The sequence below is a fragment of the Oncorhynchus keta genome, chromosome 29 (assembly GCF_023373465.1).
Source record: "Oncorhynchus keta strain PuntledgeMale-10-30-2019 chromosome 29, Oket_V2, whole genome shotgun sequence".
NCBI classification, from domain to species: domain Eukaryota; kingdom Metazoa; phylum Chordata; class Actinopteri; order Salmoniformes; family Salmonidae; genus Oncorhynchus; species Oncorhynchus keta.
Genome location: NC_068449.1, coordinates 48,586,286 through 48,608,400, shown reverse-complemented (window position 1 = coordinate 48,608,400; position 22,115 = coordinate 48,586,286). Strand labels below are relative to the sequence as shown.

Below are 22,115 nucleotides of genomic sequence, written 5' to 3'. Positions count from 1 at the left end.
TCTCTCTGTCCCCCCCTCCCTCCCTTCCTCCCCCCAACTCTCTGCGGCCTTGTCTGTACTTTCCTCTTAATTAAGAGTGATTGTTCAAGAGCATCAAGAGAGACATTGACCACAGGCGATACACACACACACACGCTCAGCTTCCTCTCACAATTGACTGTCCTCATTATTAAAGTGGTTGGTGTAATATGGGAGAAGAGGGTACATACCACCTAAGGCAAGGCACCAGCTACAGTTTGTAATGCCTACTTTTGTCAAATAAAATGTCACACACACATGCAGGCATGTACACACACTCGCACGCCACCCCGTCACACACTCTCTCACACACACACACACACGTATCCAGGACCCAGTGGTGTGGGGCAGGTTAATATCTCCCTCATTTGTTACAGGGCTAATACAGGGCTGAGCAATATAGAACAGAGATAGAACTGATACAGGGCTGAGCAGTATAGACAGAGATATAGGACCACAAATACAAATTCCATCTAGACACTGTTGCCCTAGAGCACACAAACAACTATACATACCTTGGCCTAAACATCAGCGCCACAGGTAACTTCCACAAAGCTGTGAACGATCTGAGAGACAAGGCAAGAAGGGCATTCTATGCCATCAAAAGGAACATACATTTCAACATACCAATTAGGATTTGGCTAAAAATACTTGAATCAGTCATAGAGCCCATTGCCCTTTATGGTTGTGAGGTCTGGGGTCCGCTCACCAACCAAGACTTCACAAAATGGGACAAACACCAAATTGAGACTCCGTGTACAACGTAGAACACCAAATAATGCATGCAGAGCAGAATTAGGCCGATACCCACTAATTATCAAAATCCAGAAAAGAGCCGTTAAATTCTATAACCACCTAAAAGGAAGCGATTCCCAAACCTTCCACAACAAAGCCATCACCTACAGAGAGATGAACCTGGAGAAGAGTCCCCTAAGCAAGCTGGTCGTGGGGCTCTGTTCACAAACACAAACACACCCTACAGAGCCCCAGGACAGCAGCACAATTAGACCCAACCAAATCATGAGAAAACAAAAAGATAATTACTTGACACATTGGAAAGAATTAACAAAAAAACAGAGCAAACTAGAATGCTATTTGGCCCTACACAGAGAGTACACAGCGGCAGAATACCTGACCACTGTGACTGACCCAAAGTTAAGGAAAGCTTTGACTATGTACAGACTCAGTGAGCATAGCCTTGCTATTGAGAGGCTGCCGTAGGCAGACATGGCTCTCAAGAGAAGACAGGCTATGTGCTCACTTCCCACAAAATGAGGTGGAAACTGAGCTGCACTTCCTAACCTCCTGCCCAATGTATGACCATATCAGAGAGACATATTTCCCTCAGATTATACAGATCCACAAAGAATTTAAAAACAAATCCAATTTTGATAAACTCCCATATCTACTGGGTGAAATTCCACAGTGTGCCATCAGAGCAGCAAGATTTGTGACCTGTTGCCACGAGAAAAGGGCAACCAGTGAAAAACACACACCATTGTAAATACAACCCATATTTATGCTTATTTATTTTATCTTGTGTCCTTTAACCAATTGTACACTGTTAAAACACTGTATATATATATATATATATATATATATATATATATATATATATATATATATATATATATATATATATATATATATATATATAATATGACATTTGTAATGTCTTTATTGTTTTGAAAATTCTGTATGTGTAATGTTTACTGTTAATTTATTTTGTTTATTTCACTTTATATATTCACTTTATATATTATCTACCTCACTTGCTTTGGCAATATTAACACATGTTTCCCATGCCAATAAAGCCCTTGAATTGAATTGATATATAAGAGATATAACTGTTACAGGGTTGAGCAATATAGAACAGAGATATAACTGTTACAGGGCTGAGCAGTATAGACAGAGATATAACTGTTACAGGGCTGAGCAGTATAGACAGAGATATAACTGTTACAGGGCTGAACAGTATAGACAGAGATATAACTGTTACAGGGCTGAGCAAAATAGACAGAGATATAACTGTTACAGGGCTGAGCAGTATAGACAGAGATATAACTGTTACAGGGCTGAGCAATATAGAACAGAGATATAACTGTTACAGGGCTGAGCAGTATAGACAGAGATATAACTGTTACAGGGCTGAACAGTATAGACAGAGATATAACTGTTACAGGGCTGAGCAAAATAGACAGAGATATAACTGTTACAGGGCTGAGCAGTATAGACAGAGATATAACTGTTACAGGGCTGAGCAAAATAGAACAGAGATATAACTGTTACAGGGCTGAGCAAAATAGACAGAGATATAACTGTTACAGGGCTGAGCAAAATAGACAGAGATATAACTGTTACAGGGCTGAGCAAAATAGAACAGAGATATAACTGTTACAGGGCTGAGCAGAATAGACAGAGATATAACTGTTACAGGGCTGAGCAGTATAGACAGAGATATAACTGTTACAGGGCTGAGCAAAATAGAACAGAGATATAACTGTTACAGGGCTGAGCACAATAGACAGAGATATAACTGTTACAGGGCTGAGCAAAATAGACAGAGATATAACTGTTACAGGGCTGAGCAGTATAGACAGAGATATAACTGTTACAGGGCTGAGCAAAATAGAACAGAGATATAACTGTTACAGGGCTGAGCAAAATAGACAGAGATATAACTGTTACAGGGCTGAGCAAAATAGAACAGAGATATAACTGTTACAGGGCTGAGCAAAATAGACAGAGATATAACTGTTACAGGGCTGAGCAGTATAGACAGAGATATAACTGTTACAGGGCTGAGCAAAATAGACAGAGATATAACTGTTACAGGGCTGAGCAAAATAGACAGAGATATAACTGTTACAGGGCTGAGCAAAATAGACAGAGATATAACTGTTACAGGGCTGAGCAAAATAGACAGAGATATAACTGTTACAGGGCTGAGCAGTATAGACAGAGATATAACTGTTACAGGGCTGAGCAGTATAGACAGAGATATAACTGTTACAGGGCTGAGCAGTATAGACAGAGATATAACTGTTACAGGGCTGAGCAGTATAGACAGAGATATAACTGTTACAGGGCTGAGCAGTATAGACAGAGATATAACTGTTACAGGGCTGAGCAGTATAGACAGAGATATAACTGTTACTGGGCTGAGCAGTATAGACAGAGATATAACTGTTACAGGGCTGAGCAGTATAGACAGAGATATAACTGTTACAGGGCTGAGCAGTATAGACAGAGATATAACTGTTACTGGGCTGAGCAGTATAGACAGAGATATAACTGTTACAGGGCTGAGCAGTATAGACAGAGATATAACTGTTACAGGGCTGAGCAGTATAGACAGAGATATAACTGTTACAGGGCTGAGCAGTATAGACAGAGATATAACTGTTACAGGGCTGAGCAGTATAGACAGAGATATAACTGTTACAGGGCTGAGCAGTATAGACAGAGATATAACTGTTACAGGGCTGAGCAGTATAGACAGAGATATAACTGTTACTGGGCTGTATAAAATACAGTAGCAGTATAGACAGAGATATAACTGTTACAGGGCTGAGCAGTATAGACAGAGATATAACTGTTACTGGGCTGAGCAGTATAGACAGAGATATAACTGTTACAGGGCTGAGCAGTATAGACAGAGATATAACTGTTACAGGGCTGAGCAGTATAGAACAGAGATATAACTGTTACAGGGCTGAGCAGTATAGACAGAGATAGAACTGATACAGGGCTGAACAGTATAGACAGAGATAGAACTGATACAGGGCTGAACAGTATAGAACAGAGAACTGGGCTAGAGTCCTACACGACTTCTCTGCCTCTAATTGTGTTTCTCCCATCAGCTGTATGTAACACAGTAGCCCTCCACCAATCAATCACATTCATCTATAAAGCCCTTGGATCCCTAAATCCTTGATGGAACCATCTGTCACAACTAAGTGAGCGGTTATGTATTTACTGCCACACTTCCTTATCACAGCCCACAGCCCACAGCCCACAGCCCACACACACACACACACACACACACACACACACACACACACACACACACACACACACACACACTTCCCCATCGCCGCCTGTTATCCTGCCTGAAGGGTATATAGCCTGTTATCCATGTCTTGATGACTCTATGAGAATACAGCTAAAGTGGATATGGCCCAGTGCTGCCATCAAGTAGACAGCCGTTAAAGTCCTACTGTACGTACGAGGCGACTGTCTCGGTTTTTCAATCTTGTAAGTTGAAAAAGCCCACCGGCAAACGGCCCGGTAGTGTAGATGTGAAACACAGTAATACATTTCCATGTGAGACGGTTGTATGATGTAGTATGTCTTCATCAATCTGGTCTAGTTGTAGTATGTCTTCATCATTCTGGTCTAGTTGTCTGGAGCAGCTGTGAGATAAAGCTCAGAAGGCCGTCAGCGTTTCGATTAAAGAATCCCGTCTCCATCTTTCTGGCGACTCAGTCATTTCTTCAGACGCCTGCCTCTCCCTCCTTCCGGGAAAAATCGGAAATTGTCCTCCCCATTTCAGACCGTCTCCCCACAACAATCGCTGCAGGAAATTGTCCTCCCCATTCCAGACCGTCTCCCCACAACAATCGCTGCAGGAAATTGTCCTCCCCATTCCAGACCGTCTCCCCACAACAATCGCTGCAGGAAATTGGGATTTAGGGGCGAGATACAGAAGAGGGGTGGGTGCTCTTTCCTGTGTGATCTACTAATAACAGCCTTAGAGACATGATTGTGGTCCCGATCTAAAGTAGTGCACTATAATTGACACTAGAATGCCATTTGGGGGGCACTCCAGGAGTGTTGTTGCAGTGTTGTTGTCTCTGTAGTGTTGTTGTCTCTGTAGTGTTGTTGTCTCTGCAGTGGTGTTGTCTCTGCAGTGTTGTTGTCTCTGTAGTGGTGTTGTCTCTGCAGTGTTGTTGTCTCTGTAGTGTTGTTGTCTCTGTAGTGGTGTTGTCTCTGCAGTGTTGTTGTCTCTGCAGTGTTGTTGTCTCTGTAGTGTTGTTGTCTCTGTAGTGGTGTTGTCTCTGCATTGTTGTTGTCTCTGTAGTGTTGTTGTCTCTGCAGTGGTGTTGTCTCTGTAGTGTTGTTGTCTCTGTAGTGGTGTTGTCTCTGCAGTGTTGTTGTCTCTGCAGTGTTGTTGTCTCTGCAGTGGTGTTGTCTCTGTAGTGTTGTTGTCTCTGTAGTGGTGTTGTCTCTGCAGTGGTGTTGTCTCTGCAGTGGTGTTGTCTCTGCAGTGTTGTTGTCTCTGCAGTGGTGTTGTCTCTGTAGTGTTGTTGTCTCTGTAGTGGTGTTGTCTCTGCAGTGTTGTTGTCTCTGTAGTGTTGTTGTCTCTGTAGTGGTGTTGTCTCTGCAGTGTTGTTGTCTCTGCAGTGTTGTTGTCTCTGCAGTGTCGTTGTCTCTGTAGTGTTGTTGTCTCTGCAGTGTTGTTGTCTCTGCATTGTGCAGCCATTGCTACTCTGTATCTGTGATGAAGGTATTGTGTGTGGAGAGTCAGAGAAAAATAACATGCTATCATTACCTTTCAAACCAATGTGTTTGTGTGTGTGTGCGTGCGTGCGTGCGTGCGTGCGTGCGTGCGTGCTGGTGAACTCGAGACACACTTAACACATTCTTGGAATCCAGTTGGCTTTGTATGAATGTGTCAGTGTATTTCTGTATGTGTGTGGTGTCTAGGATGAGGGTTATTGTGGTCTGAATTTTGCAGGAACTCAAGTTGGAAATGTGTGATAGCCATGACTAGCTAGTCAAATGGCCCCGGTCTCCAAGTTGTTATGTATGCCAGACATACATAACAATCTAGTGAACACAGACACAATGATGACACGGTTATTGACTGACAAACCAAGTATTCACCCAGGCAAACCAACTGTCACAATGTCCCATTAACACTTTCTATGTCAGTATGATTTCTACTTGCAAAACCTGTATGTTCTGTTGCCATAGTTTCATTTTGTGTTGTTTGTTTGTTTGTTAGTCTTATTGTTTATGGGCGGTTTAATTTTTTTCTTTAGGTTCTCCCATGCCATCCTCTCTACCCAGCCCATCAGTTACTGACCATTCACACTCGCAACCACCATCACCCAATCTCCATGACAACCAGAGCTCGTTGCTAAGTAGCGCCAGCGCCCATCCAGCGGTCCATGAGTCGGACTCGGACGAGGAAGAGTACACAGCCACGCTGTACTTACCTGTAACGCAGGTCACAGCTCACAGCCACCACGGCCTCGCCTGTAATGGTAAGGCACAACGTCCCTACAATGTTCCCACAACCTTCTCTCCCTTGCCTGCACAACGTTCCCACAACCTTCTCTCCCTCAACTGCACCACCTTCCCACAACCTTCTCTCTTTAGTATATAATGTTCTCTAAATGTCCTGTAATGGTAAGGCACAACGTTCCTACAATGTTCTCACAACATTCTCTATCTGCGCTCTATACTGTTCCCACAATGTGCACAACATCCTCACAATGTTCCCTCTCTTTATTGCACAATATTCCCATAACGTTCCCTCTCTTTACTGCACAAAGTTCCCTCTCTTTACTGAACAACGTTCCCTCTCTTTATTGCACAACATTCCCTCTCTTTACTGCACAACATTCCCTCTCTTTACTGAACAACGTTCCCTCTCTTTATTGCACAACATTCCCTCTCTTTACTGCACAACATTCCCTCTCTTTACTGAACAACGTTCCCTCTCTTTATTGCACAATATTCCCTCTCTTTACTGCGCAACATTCACTCAATATTCCCTCTCTTTACTGCACAACATTCCCTCTCTTTACTGCACAACGTTCCTTCTCTTTACTGCACAACGTTCCCTCTATTTACTGCACAACGTTCCCTCTCTTTACTGCACAACACTCCCTCTCTTTACTGCACAACGTTCCCTCTCTTTACTGCACAACGTTCCCTCTCTTTACTGCACAACATTCCCTCTCTTTACTGCGCAACATTCCCTCAATATTCCCTCTCTTTACTGCACAACATTCCCTCTCTTTACTGCACAACGTTCCCTCTCTTTACTGCACAACGTTCCCTCTCTTTACTGCACAACATTCCCTCTCTTTACTGCACAACGTTCCCTCTCTTTCCTGCACAACGTTCCCTCTCTTTACTGCACAACGTTCCCTCTCTTTACTGCGCAACATTCCCTCAATATTCCCTCTCTTTACTGCACAACATTCCCTCTCTTTACTGCACAACATTCCCTCTCTTTACTGCACAACGTTCCCTCTCTTTACTGCACAACGTTCCCTCTCTTTACTGCACAACATTCCCATAACGTTCCCCCTCTTTACTGCACAACGTTCCCTCTCTTTACTGCGCAACATTCCCTCAATATTCCCTCTCTTTACTGCGCAACATTCCCTCAATATTCCCTCTCTTTACTGCACAACATTCCCTCTCTTTACTGCACAACGTTCCCTCTCTTTACTGCACAACGTTCCCTCTCTTTACTGCACAACGTTCCCTCTCTTTACTGCACAATATTCCCTCTCTTTACTGCACAACATTCCCTCTCTTTACTGCACAACATTCCCTCTCTTTACTGCACAACATTCCCATAACGTTCCCCCTCTTTACTGCACAACGTTCCCTCTCTTTACTGCACAACATTCCCTCTCTTTACTGCACAACGTTCCCTCTCTTTACTGCACAACGTTCCCTCTCTTTACTGCACAACGTTCCCTCTCTTTACTGCACAACGTTCCCTCTCTTTACTGCACAACATTCCCATAACGTTCCCCCTCTTTACTGCACAACGTTCCCTCTCTTTACTGCACAACATTCCCTCTCTTTACTGCACAACGTTCCCTCTCTTTACTGCACAACATTCCCATAACGTTCCCTCTCTTTACTGCACAACGTTCCCTCTCTTTACTGCACAACATTCCCATAACGTTCCCTCTCTTTACTGCACAACATTCCCATAACGTTCCCTCTCTTTACTGCACAACGTTCCCTCTCTTTACTGCACAACATTCCCATAACGTTCCCTCACTTTACTGCACAACGTTCCCTCTCTTTACTGCACAACATTCCCATAACGTTCCCTCACTTTACTGCACAACGTTCCCTCTCTTTACTGCACAACATTCCCATAACGTTCCCTCTCTTTACTGCACAACATTCCCTCAACGTTCCCTCTCTTTACTGTATAATGTTCTCGCAACATCTTGTAATGGTGAGGCACAGCATTGTTGTTAGGTTCTCTCTATTTACTAACACAACGGTTACTCTCTTTGCTGACAACAGAACGTTTCTCTATTCTCAATGTGTGCTTATGGAAATGCCCGGAACTAGTTAGTCTGATTGATAGCCAGACAGACTCTTATAGAGAAGTTAAATATAGTTCATTTTCCCATTCTAACAAGTCTATATGTCCTGTTTCCCTGTCATGCGGTTGAAACCTCTGTCTGAACTGTGTGTCTGTTGTTATAGCATTGCTGTCTGTTATGATCATTGTTTGACATGTGTTGTAGATTTAGTCTGGTAATTGCTGACCCAATGTAGTTGGGGTTAAAGTTGAAATGAAGGTTTAAGTGCATCTCAAGTACACAGAGAGGACTAGTTTCTCCTAAAGTAACATTAGAGCCATTCAGAGCAGAGGTCAGTAGCCAGACTGTGGATAGAAGACGGGAGGCTCTGTTAATAGGCCCGTTGGCTGTGACTGCATCTCGTTGTCATAGAGACAGGACTATACTATGACAAGGCACTTCTCACCCCAACATGGCCCAGTTTCGGCCTGCCTCTCTCTCTCCCGTTGTCTGAGAGAAAGACTCGCGCACATGCACACAGACACACACACACACACACACAAACAAGCACAGACACTCACAGACAGATAGACAACTCATCCACCCACCCTCACTCCCAGTTCCCTGCCTCCTGTCATTCAGTGCTGTTTGGCCTTCATATCCCAAAATGAATTAGGGCTTCTCTGTGCAGCCTCAGTGCTCCCAGTCTGACTGCATCAGTGTCAGGAAGAGAGAGGGACGGAGAGGAGAGGTCCTAACCTGTAGTGGCTGTCACTACCGGACATCGGGCCTCCGCTGGATCTGCACTGTGAATCTAGAGGAGACTGGACAGAGAATAGAGAGAGACGCTGGGAGGAGTGCTCAATTAAAGCTGTTTATACACTTATGAATGTGCTTAATTAAACAGTTAAAAAACGGTCTTGTTTATAAGCCATTTATAGGCAGAACTTCAAATAGATTTGAACATATTTATCTGTAGAAGAGTCCATTTTGTCATGTTTATTTGTAGAAAAGTCAATTTTGTCATGTTTACCTGTCGAAGAGTCTATTTTGTCATGTTTATCTGTAGAAAAGTCAATTTTGTCATGTTTATCTGTAGAAGAGTCCATTTTGTCATGTTTATCTGTAGAAGAGTCCATTTTGTCATGTTTATCTGTAGAAGAGTCCATTTTGTCATGTTTATCTGTAGAAGAGTCAATTTTGTCATGTTTATCTGTAGAAGAGTCCATTTTATCATGTTTATCTTTAGAAGAGTCCATTTTATCATGTTTATCTGTAGAAGAGTCCACTTTGTCATGTTTATCTGTAGAAGAGTCCATTTTGTCATGTTTACCTGTCGAAGAGTCAATTTTGTCATGTTTATCTGTAGAAGAGTCCATTTTATCATGTTTATCTGTAGAAGAGTCCATTTTGTCATGTGTATCTGTAGAAGAGTCTATTTTGTCATGTTTATCTGTAGAAGAGTCAATTTTGTCATGTTTATCTGTAGAAGAGTCAATTTTGTCATGTTTATCTGTAGAAGAGTCCATTTTATCATGTTTATCTGTAGAAGAGTCAATTTTGTCATGTTTATCTGTAGAAGGGTCCATTTTATCATGTTTATCTGTAGAAGAGTCAATTTTGTCATGTTTATCTGTAGAAGAGTCCATTTTGTCATGTTTATTTGTAGAAGAGTCCATTTTGTCATGTTTATTTGTAGAAGAGTCCATTTTGTCATGTTTATCTGTAGAAGAGTCCATTTTGTCATGTTTATCTGTAGAAGAGTCCATTTTGTCATGTTTAGTTGTAGAAGAGTCCATTTTGTCATGTTTATCTGTAGAAGAGTCCATTTTGTCATGTTTATCTGTAGAAGAGTCCATTTTGTCATGTTTATCTGTAGAAGAGTCCATTTTGTCATGTTTATCTGTAGAAGAGTCCATTTTGTCATGTTTATCTGTAGAAGAGTCCATTTTGTCATGTTTATCTGTAGAAGAGTCCATTTTGTCATGTTTATTTGTAGAAGAGTCCATTTTGTCATGTTTATCTGTAGAAGAGTCCATTTTGTAATGTTTATCTGTAGAAGAGTCAATTTTGTCATGTTTATCTGTAGAAGAGTCCATTTTGTCATGTTTATCTGTAGAGTCCATTTTATCATGTTTATCTGTAGAAGAGTCCATTTTGTCATGTTTATCTGTAGAAGAGTCCATTTTGTCATGTTTATCTGTAGAAGAGTCCATTTTGTCATGTTTATCTGTAGAAGAGTCCATTTTGTCATGTTTATCTTTAGAAGAGTCCATTTTATCATGTTTATCTGTAGAAGAGTCCATTTTGTCATGTTTATCTGTAGAAGAGTCCATTTTGTCATGTTTATCTGTAGAAGAGTCCATTTTGTCATGTTTATCTGTAGAAGAGTCCATTTTGTCATGTTTATCTGTAGAAGAGTCCATTTTGTCATGTTTATCTGATCTAGTCCTGTTCTCATACGTCTTTACTTAACGTTTTGTCTTTGATGGCTCAGTTTATTGAGTTGAGCTACGAGGTTAACTATGAAGCTTCCTCTCATCATAATCCCCAATAGACAGCTGTCAAACACACACACACACACACACACACACACACACACACACACACACACACACACACACACACACACACACACACACACACACACACACACACAAAGCTAACCACACCATCCCCTCTAAATTCATCGTATGTTAATTACCGACGGAGGAAACTTAATTTCCACACTATATACACAGCCATATCCACGGCCTTCATGACCATTAAAATCTAATCAGAGCCAGTCGAACATAAGGAAGTGAGATCTTCTATGATCCACGTCCCCTCAGAGCTTCTCCTCTCCCTTCTCGGACCTTTCATATAGAGTGGTTGAACCATCTGATAGTCATCTGGACCTACAGCAGAGTAGCAGAGCAGTCTAGACCCCAACGCACGCACGCACGCACGCACACACACACACACACACACACACACACACACACACACACACACACACACACACACACACACACACACACACACACACACACACACACACACACACACACACACACACACACACACACACACACACACACACACACACACACACAATACTTCCAACCCCAGACGCCCAAGCCTTCAGAAGACAACCAGAGACGCCATCCCGTTCCCCATTGACAGCTAGAGACTGACTGAAAGGCTGAAAGTAAAGCTTCATGAGGGAAAAAATACTTTGTCGCCACTTTACGTTTTTTAAGTAGGCAATTTTCGTAGGCGCGCGCCTCAATCGATGTCTAAACGGAAGACGTTTTAACGAGACACCATACCTGGCTCTGGGAGCCATCGTCGACAGGGATAATGAGAGAGAGAGTGGGGAAGAGAAAGATGGAGACAGAGAGAGAGACAGAGAGGAAGAGAGACACAGAGAGAGACAGAGAGAGACAGAGAGTTGGTCCCCGTGTCTTCATGTCAATCTTCCATAACCATCTCCTCTTCTCAGTGACTGGGATCACTTAGTAAAGCAAACAGGCTCGCCGGCGCCCAGGTCCAGTCCACTCTGCTCCTCCTCTGAGACCTGTCCTGAAACTGGATGAGCGGAGAGAGGGGGGGAACGAGAGAGGGAGAGGAAATTATAGAGAGACAAAGGCAGAGAGAGTTAGGGTCCGCTTGAAAGACTCTACAATCTCCAGCCACCTATACTAAATACTTGGTGGGCCAGAAAAGGAGAGATTAAGCGTTTGCAGGGAGAGAAAGGGTCAGTCTACAGTCTCAGTCTTCTCATACTGAGAGAAATGGTCAGTCTACAGTCTCAGTCCTCTCATACAGAGAGAAATGGTCAGTCTACAGTCTCAGGCCTCTCATACAGAGACAAATGGTCAGTCTACAGTCTCAGTCCTCTCATACAGAGACAAATGGTCAGTCTACAGTCTCAGTCCTCTCATACAGAGAGAAATGGTCAGTCTACAGTCTCAGTCCTCTCATACAGAGACAAATGGTCAGTCTACAGTCTCAGGCCTCTCATACAGAGACAAATGGTCAGTCTACAGTCTCAGTCCTCTCATACAGAGAGAAATGGTCAGTCTACAGTCTCAGTCCTCTCATACAGAGACAAATGGTCAGTCTACAGTCTCAGGCCTCTCATACAGAGACAAATGGTCAGTCTACAGTCTCAGTCCTCTCATACAGAGAGAAATGGTCAGTCTACAGTCTCAGGCCTCTCATACAGAGACAAATGGTCAGTCTACAGTCTCAGTCCTCTCATACAGAGAGAAAGGGTCAGTCTACAGTGTCAGGCCTCTCATACAGAGAGCATGGGTCAGTCTACAGTCTCAGGCCTCTCATACAGAGAGAATGGGTCAGTCTACAGTCTCAGTCCTCTCATACAGAGAGAAAGGGTCAGTCTACAGTCTCAGTCCTCTCATACAGAGAGAAAGGGTCAGTCTACGATCTTAGTCGTCTCATACAGAGAGAAAGGGTCAGTCTACAGTCTCAGTCCTCTCATACAGAGAGAAATGGTCAGTCTACAGTCTCAGGCCTCTCATACAGAGAGCATGGGTCAGTCTACAGTCTCAGGCCTCTCATACAGAGAGAAAGGTTCAGTCTACAGTCTCAGTCTTCTCATACATTGACTGAAAAACCTTGGCCAAACTATCTTTTGCACAAAAAAATGTGCTCCTTTCACTGTAATTGATCGAAAAATAGATGCTATTTGAGAAACTATTGAGACAAAGCCATTGACAGATGGGCTTGAATAGAGGCACAGGCAGGACAATCAGAGAGAATGGACAGAATGCTGGAGACTCAGAGCCAGCAAAGGGTGAAGAACTACTACGAAAACAGAAAAACAGAGAGCTCTGTGCACAGAGTACTGAGTGTGAATGAATAGAGAGAAAGGGAGCGAGAGAGCGAGGGAGGGAGGGAGAGAGTTGAGAGAGGGTCAGCGTGAAGACTCCAGTCTCCCATACTGAAGAGAAGGGGGCGAAAGAACGGATGAAACAGGGTATGAAGGAGGCTTGTGAGGGGCTGGAGAGGAGGGCTGTTTGTGCTAATGGGCAGCCGGAAGGTCACAGTGGGCGACCCATCTCTCCCTCTCCTTCACACCGCTAGCCTCAGTCTTATACAGCACCACAACAACCCTCAAGTGTTCTCGTCTGTGAAGCTGAAGAGGAGGGAATAAGTACTTTTCTGGTGCGTTTCCATCGAGACTTACCCTCACACCAGGGTTATACCAGGGTTTAATGTTACTCATCGTTACTCTTTGTGTATTTATTATGCCTTGTATTAATCCCTGTTTTACTTTTCTGTTATTTCTCAAGAACAATTATCTCTGCATTGTTGGGAAGGGCCTGTGAGTAAGCACTTCGCTGTTAGCCTACAGCCGTTGTTTACGAAGCCTGTGACAAGGTGAAGGAAAAGCGCGCAGGTCGTCTTACCTAGAGTGTCTTTTTGTGTGTCAACCTTTCTTTCACAATAGTATGTGCGAGATAGAAGCGTCACGCCTCGGAACGAGGCCAGAGAGCAAAGCGTCAACACACGGCTTCTCCTCTCTCCTGAGTGAAACCTTTGCTTAGACCAACCTCTCTGTCGCCCGGCAAAATGCACTCTATTGACTCGCTTCTTCTTCCCCCCTCAACCCCACTTCACCTCTTTTAAGAGAAGGCAGAAAAGAAAGAAAGAAAGATAATGTGATGGGGTTGCCCTCCTCTGACCTTATTGTCGATGACGCGTTAAAGGACTCAGTGGAGGTCACCAGTTCACGCTCACACCTCCTGCAACAGACCGGTACAGGCCCTGACCTTCTCTTCCTCTCTAGCTCTCTCTTTTTCTCAATCTCTCTCTCTCTCTTCACTGTTGATCGCCATTGTCAGATGTCTCTCTCCCTGTCTCTCCACCCTTCCCTCCCTCTCTCCCTATTTCCCCTTCACTGTTGATGGCTATTGTCAGGTGCAGTAGGCATGAAAGTAGCAATTTTACAGCCCAGGATTTCCAATAACATTTACCAGAGGCCCCCAGAACTAACACACGCGTGGCTGACTGGCTCTGCACCGTCCCACAGAAGACGCTACAGCCTGTCTTGTCTATCTTTCCTATTCCCTCTCTTTCTGTCCATCTCGGTCTCAGTCTCTCTCTCCTTGTCCGAGGTCTGTCGCTCTTTCCTTCTCTTTCTCCATTTCTCTTTTTCATCTGCCTCGCTCTCTCTCTGTCTTGTGTTAGGAGTGTCAGTCACTCGGAAGATAGGCGAAATAGATTCCATCCCCTCTTGTCTCTCTCCTCTTGTCTCTCTCCTCTTGTCTCGGTACGGGGTGTGTAAGGGCAAGGGTGTCTGCTTCAGTGCCTTCTGTAAAGTCAAAAACCGATAGTAATGAAAAACACGCTGCGGTGTCTGCCTGCCTGGCTGGCTGCCTGTCTGTCTGCCTGCATGGCTGCCTGTCTGTCTGCCTGCCTGTCTGCCTTCCCCAAGTCAAAGGACCCCCCCCATGTGAAATGGCACACAGAGTAGAAGGTCAAACATTGACTGTGCAGGCTCAGAGTGTAACCCATGTCACCAAAATAGATACCGTAGTCACACAATACCTGAGGAGAGGTGTGTGTGTGTGTGTGTGTGTGTGTGTGTGTGTGTGTGTGTGTGTGTGTGTGTGTGTGTGTGTGTGTGTGTGTGTGTGTGTGTGTGTGTGTGTGTGTGTGTGTGTGTGTGTGTGTGTGTGTGTGTGTGTGTGTGTGCATGAATATTCACGATAAGGTTTCTTACATTCATTATAGCTCAGTGTTACAACCTTTCCATGGTTGTTCTGTTTATACACGGCAGCCGCTATGATTCATGTGTTTGTGGGAGTTTTCAGTGTCAGTAGCTTCAAGTGGAGATCTGTGCATGTTTCCTTGGAAGCATTTTACAGTCATAACCCTGTTGTTTGGGCCTGGCAGAGCGGCAAAGGAACATCTATTTTCTATGTAACTGTCATGGACGCCTCCACGCACACGCACACGCACACGCACACACACACACACACACACACACACACACACACACACACACACACACACACACACACACACACACACACCTCTCCCCTGTCTCTGCACAGTGTGAATGTAAATCCAAATAGAGGGTCAAACAGAGCAGTGCCCAACAACACTACACTGTCTACTGGGCTCCACTTCAGTGGGTCCTCGTCCTGTGATGTTAGCTCTCCGTGGTGGACGCCTGTGTGAAATGTGATATGCGCGCTTCCGCTAAATCTCTATCCTCGCTGTGGCATGAGCCCGTTCAGCGCACATGAGCAATGCAGTATTTTGAGATTGTCTGACCGTGCTTTTTTTTTAGGATGTCTCAGCATGCTAGCAGATACCCATAGACTTCCAGTCATAGCGCTAATGCTAGTTAGCATTGGCTGGCAATGCTACCTCTAACGTCCGTCATACTGGACACCGAGACATAAAAATGGTATCAACAAGTTCATCTGACTGGGGAAGTAGATCATCATGAAGTATACCTTTAGTCGACCAGAAGTAACCATGGGCGAAAACAATTTGCTTGTATGAACCAGGAATATTGCTGTTTGTTCGTTTGGGCATAGTGATGTTGACAGTGAATATCATTGAAGGGAATCCCATTTCATGGTCTGTGTCTTCGTAGCTGAGGTTATTTGGAATCCCGCTCTCGTGACTTAGAAGCTCAAATGTCACCCTTGGACCTCGAGGATGTCCTCTCGGTCTAATGGTTAAGACCCAAATCCCACCGGTCACGCCTACTTCTTCTCTGTCAGTGGGTAAACCAGGCTATTACACGGCGATCCAGTCTTACACTGTATAAATGTTACATGAACGCACAACGCAATTACCACAGAACAAGATATTTCATTTTCCCAGTGACACTGCACTAAATCATTCCGCCATACATTTGACTGGAAGGTACAACCTCACACTTAAAAGCCTCAACTCTCCCTTCCAACATGTTATGTCTGGGAAATTCGTCATTTAAGAAAGATGACTGTCCTTCACCTGCCCCCCTTTAAAGCAATTACACAGTCGCTCTTTCCCTCCATCTCTCCATCCCTCCAGTAGATAGATCAGTCACCCAGGCAGAATTAATGATTAAATATGACTCCCAAAATGGCACCCTATGCAGCGCACTACTTCTGACTAGGGCCCGTAGAGCTCCGGTCAACAGTAGTGCACTACATAGGGAATAGGGTGTGTCACTTGTGACGCCGCCTCAGTCTTCCTCGTCTAAACATCTGATGGCTGTTTAGTACCCGCTCAGGTCTCACGTCTCCCTTCCACCGTTTGAGAAGTGACATTTCTTCGACCGAAAGTGTTTCTTCTCCAGCTTCTTCTCTTCCTGCTTCTCTTCTCTCCCTCTACGGGGGTCCACAAGGTTTGACGCTCCATTGATCCCACTCTAATGATTTCCCCTCTGAGTTGGTCAATATTTAAGCAGCACTTTGTACCCAGAGTAAAATCATAGACACATGGGCTGATAAATGTCATAACCCGTTGATATTTATCTTTCATAAATAGCAGCGCGGTGCGACCGGGCGGAGTGTTTGAGGAGCCGGAGGGCTGGAGACGGAGTCAGATATGAGATATGACCAGATGATTCCTTTCATCTGGTCAGGGTGGAATGACAGCAGGGGAGACTACAGGGATTGTTTTTTCACCTTTATTTAACCAGGTAGGCCAGTTGAGAACAAGTTCTCATTAACAACTGCGACCTGGCCAAGATAAAGCAAAGCAGTGTGACACAAACAACAACACAGAGTTACACATGGAATAAACAAACATACAATCAATAACACAACAGAAAAATATACAGTGTGTGCAAATGTAGTAAGATTAGGGAGGTAAGGCAATAAATAGGCCGTGGTGGAGAAATCCACCTGCCTCTGGGAATGTATGTGGGGAATGTGTGTGTGTGTGTGTGTGTGTGTGTGTGTGTGTGTGTGTGTGTGTGTGTGTGTGTGTGTGTGTGTGTGTGTGTGCGTGTGTGTGTGTGTGTGTGTGTGTGTGTGTGTTTGCCTGTGAGGATACAGAAGGACACACAAGCTGTGTGGAAATTGAATGGAACGACACCAGATTGACCTTGACAGGCCTTCTCTTGGAGAAATGACGAGCAAATACTCCCTCTTACCGACACACACCTGTCATCCTCCGTCCTACACAAAGCCTGCCTCTGCTCTCTACAAAATAAGCGTTGTTCTCTATTTGGTGTGGGTCGGCGGGCAGAGAGGACGCCTCGTCTTGTCGACGCCCAACAAAGAGCTCTCCGCCTGGGTGACAGTCGCTAAAGGTTAGACCTGTTGTCTGGAGCAGATGGAAGTGAAATTAGCTTCACGCACCACAACGCAGGCCCAAGGCCCCGCTCACGCCTGCTTCTGGTAACAGCCAACCACAGGCTGCTGTGTGGTCCGTCTCCAACCCCTTGCGTTCCTCCTCTCTCGTCTCCTTTCTCTCCATTCTTTCTCTCGGTCGCTTACTTATACAGCACCCGCTCACCTTCTTACACACTCAAAAACTCTCTCTCCCTTTCGCATGCTCACTCAAAACCTATCCATCGGTCTCTCCATCCCTCCCTCTCATCGCCTTCTTCGCCACCCAACCCTACAGCCGGCGCCTTGGCGCGGACAACAAAGCTTGCGGCAATGCATGATGGGATTGGGATGACAGTGTGAAAGCTTTCCAAGAGGAGCCGTGGACAGGACCCAATGATGGGATCACTCAGGGTCTGGTCTGGCCAGGGCAATCTGGTCTGTGTTTAAAGTTTCTCTCCCTCCCTCCCTCTTTCTCTCTCTCTCTCTATCCATCCTTCTGTCCAACTAGCCAACCAGTCAGCTAAACAATGACCAGATTTCTTGTCCCTGACCGCTCTAGAATCCTCCGTTCAGACTGATTGTTCTCACTTAGATTTAGTTGGCTGAATATTACAATAACACTGTTTCTGAAGAACAACATTCATTCAGAAAAATAAATACATAGAAAGTCATACTGTGTATAATCCTGACTCCGAGATAACAGCCTGTAAGTGATGTTCTTCAGAGTCTGGACCAGTGAAGTGATGTTCTATAGAGTCTGGACCAGTGAAGTGATGTTCTTCAGAGTCTGGGCCAGTGAAGTGATGTTCTTCAGAGTCTGGACCAGTGAAGTGATGTTCTATAGAGTCTGGACCAGTGAAGTGATGTTCTATAGAGTCTGGACCAGTGAAGTGATGTTATTCAGAGTCTGGACCAGTGAAGTGATGTTCTTCAGAGTCTGGACCAGTGAAGTGATGTTCTATAGAGTCTGGACCAGTGAAGTGATGTTCTTCAGAGTCTGGGCCAGTGAAGTGATGTTCTTCAGAGTCTGATGTTCTTCAGAGTCTGGGCCAGTGAAGTGATGTTCTTCAGAGTCTGGGCCAGTGAAGTGATGTTCTTCAGAGTCTGATGTTCTTCAGAGTCTGGGCCAGTGAAGTGATGTTCTTCAGAGTCTGGACCATTGAAGTGATGTTCTTCAGAGTCTGGACCAGTGGAGTGATGTTCTTCAGAGTCTGGACCAGTGAAGTGATGTTCTTCAGAGTCTGGACCAGTGAAGTGATGTTCTTCAGAGTCTGGACCAGTGGAGTGATGCTCTTCAGAGTCTGGACCAGTGAAGTGATGTTCTTCAGAGTCTGCACCAGTGAATTTCAGTTCTTCAGAGTCTGGACCAGTGAAGTGATGTTCTTCAGAGTCTGGACCAGTGAAGTGATGTTCTTCAGAGTCTGGACCAGTGAAGTGATGTTCTTCAGAGTCTGGACCAGTGAAGTGATGTTCTTCAGAGTCTGGACCAATGAAGTGATGTTCTTCAGAGTCTGGACCAGTGAAGTGATGTTCTTCAGAGTCTGCACCAGTGAATTTATGTTCTTCAGAGTCTGCACCAGTGAACTTATGTTCTTCAGAGTCTGGACCAGTTAAGTGCCATTGGACAAACTGACACATCTACCAAATGACTGATGTCTTGGAATGTCAGGATGGATTGAAAAGTCTATTGAAAGAAAAGAAAGGGAACCAGTTATATATATTCTCCATCAATCGATACACTTTCATGGTGGTGTCGTTATTTGTTTGCATGTCACGTCCTTATTGAAGATATCAGAAGAGACATGGTCCATCTCACTAGTAGGTCTCTCTGTATTGATGGTCCGTCAGATATACAGTTGAAGTCGGAAGTTTACATGCACCTTAGCCAAATACATTTTTCACAATTCCTGACATGTAATCCTAGTAAACATTCCCTGCCTTAGGTCAGTTAGGATCACCACTTTATTTTAAGAATGTGAAATGTCAGAATAATAGTAGAGAGAATTATTTATTTCAGCTTTTATTTCTTTCATCATATTCCCAGTGGGTCAGAAGTTTACATACACTCAATTAGTATTTGGTAGCATTGCCTTTAAATTTCTTAACTTGGGTCAAACGTTTTGGGTAACCTTCCACAAGTATCCCACAATAAGTTGGGTGAATTTTGGCCCATTCCTCCTGACAGAGCTGGTGTAACCAAGTCAGGTTTGTAGGCCTCCTTGCTCACACACACCTTTTCAGTTCTGCCCACACATTTTCGATGGGATTGAGGTCAGGGCTTTGTGATGGCCACTCCAATACCTTGACTTTGTTGTCCTTAAGCCATTTTGCCACAACTTTGGAAGTATGCTTGGGGTCATTGTCTATTTGGAAGACCCATTTGTGACAAAGCTTTAACTTCCTGACTGATGTATTGAGATGTTGCTGCAATATATCCACATAATTTTCCTTCGTCATGATGCCATCTATTTTGTGAAGTGCACCAGTCCCTCCTGCAGCAAAGCACCCCCACAACATGATGCTGCCACCCCCGTGCTTCATGGTTGGGATGGTGTTCTTCGGCTTGCAAGCCTCCCCCTTTTCCCTTCAAACATAACAATGGTCATTATGGTCAAACAGTTCTATTTATGTTTCATCTGACCAGAGGACATTTCTCCAAAAAGTACGATCTTTGTCCCCATGTGCAGTTGCAAACCAAGTGTCTGGCTATTTTATGGCGGTTTTGAAGCAATGGCTTCTTCCTTGCTGAGTGGCCTTTCAGGTTATGTCAGTATAGGACTCGTTTTACTGTGGCTATAGATACTTTTGTACCTGTTTCCTCCAGCATCTTCACAGGGTCCTTTGCTGTTGTTCTGGGATTGATTTGCACTTTTCTTACCAAAAGTACATTCACCTCTAGGAGACAGACCGCTTCCTATGACGGCTGTGTGGTCCCATGGTGCTTATACTTGCGTACTATTGTTTGTACAGATGAATGTGATACCTTCAGGTGTTTGGAAATTGCCAAGGATGAACCAGACTTGTGGACTACAATTTTCTTAGGTCTTGGCTGTTTTCTTTAGATTTTCCCATGATGTCAAGCAAAGAGGCACTGCGTTTGAAGGTAGGCCTTGGATACATCCACAGGTTCACCTCCAATTGACTCAAATTATGTCAATTAGCCTATCAGAAGCTTCTAAAGCCATGACATAATTTTCTGGAATTTTCCAAGCTGTTTAAAGGCACAGTCAATTTAGTGCATGTAAACTTCTGACCCAATGGAATTGTGATGCAGTTATTAATCTGTCTGAAAACAATTGTTGTAAAAATGACTTGTGTCATGCACAAAGTAGATGTCCTAACCGACTTGCCAAAACTATAGATTGTTAACAAGAAATTTGTGGAGTGGTTGAAAAACGAGTTTTAATTACTCCAACATAAGTGTATGTAAACTTCCGACTTCAACTCTATATCTCCCCCTCTCACTCTGCCTCGTTGCTTTCAATTCCACCCCATCTCAATGCCCTCGCTTTCTCACTCTCTCTCGTTGTCTATATATCTCTCACTCTCTCTCTCTCTTTAATCTTACTGTTGATAAAGAGAGAAGTATCACAAGGTGAAACATGGCAGCTCGCTGGCGTTGTTGACAAACAACCTTTCCGGAAAATGCTCGTCAAAGCCTCAGAATGACGGCCCGTCGCTTTCAACGACTCGCCGCCTGTTTGAAATGTCAGTTTATCATCTCGACTCGACGTCAGGTGCCGCACGCTTGACGTTCGCCGGGGATATTGGGTAAAGGATCGAGGAGGGAGATGCCAGTTATCATAAAGGCAGAAGTGAAAGCACACACGCACACACACACACGGTTGCACACACACACAGACTGACTGACATCTCTGAATTCCCGGTCTGATTTCTTCATTTAAAGAAGTGATGTTTTTATAAACGCCACCTGAGAGGGCCTTGAGTGAGTTGTAAACAATTTGGCACCAAACTCATTTTGGCGCTTGGCTTTTCCAGCTTCTCATTCTGGAAGAACTGTTTAATATGCCTGATGCTTGACAGCGACTCTTGACAGGATTTGAACCTGAATAGGCTTCAGCTGACAGCTCTGTGTGTGTGTGTGTGTGTGTGTGTGTGTGTGTGTGTGTGTGTGTGTGTGTGTGTGTGTGTGTGTGTGTGTGTGTGTGTGTGTGTGTGTGTGTGTGTGTGTGTGTGTGTGTGTGTGTGTGTGTGTGTGTGTGTGTGTGTGTGTGTGTGTGTGTTCGTGCTTTACATCCGTCAATCAGTCAGTGATAAATCGACACAACGCCAGCGGCAGACCCATAATGCTGTCTGTTTCAGATGAGGATGACTTCGGAGGGTTTGGTGTGGTGGTGATTGGAATGGGACAGTGTTTATCAGCCAGACAGAGGACATATGGTAGCTGTTGTTGCAGAGACGGGGAACGTGTGTAAACACTGCGCTGCTCTTTCGGGATTTTTGTTTTGGTTCAGCGGTGCGGAGACTGATGTCTTCCATATGACACACT

At 44.3% G+C, this 22,115-nt stretch overlaps 1 protein-coding gene across 14 annotated transcripts in view; it reads left to right on the top strand.

The window, feature by feature from the left end:
* LOC118361866 (teneurin-3) overlaps positions 1-22,115 on the top strand; it is a 510,845-nt gene that overhangs the window by 287,638 nt on the left and 201,092 nt on the right. For 9 of the 14 annotated variants that reach the window (XM_052486678.1, XM_052486675.1, XM_052486676.1 and 6 more), the window contains one exon: positions 6,066-6,290. The exons of the other annotated variants lie outside the window; for them this stretch is intronic. In XM_052486678.1, the coding sequence (XP_052342638.1) occupies positions 6,066-6,290 (225 nt within the window). The remainder of the gene's footprint in view (positions 1-6,065; positions 6,291-22,115) is intronic. 14 annotated transcript variants of the gene reach the window in all.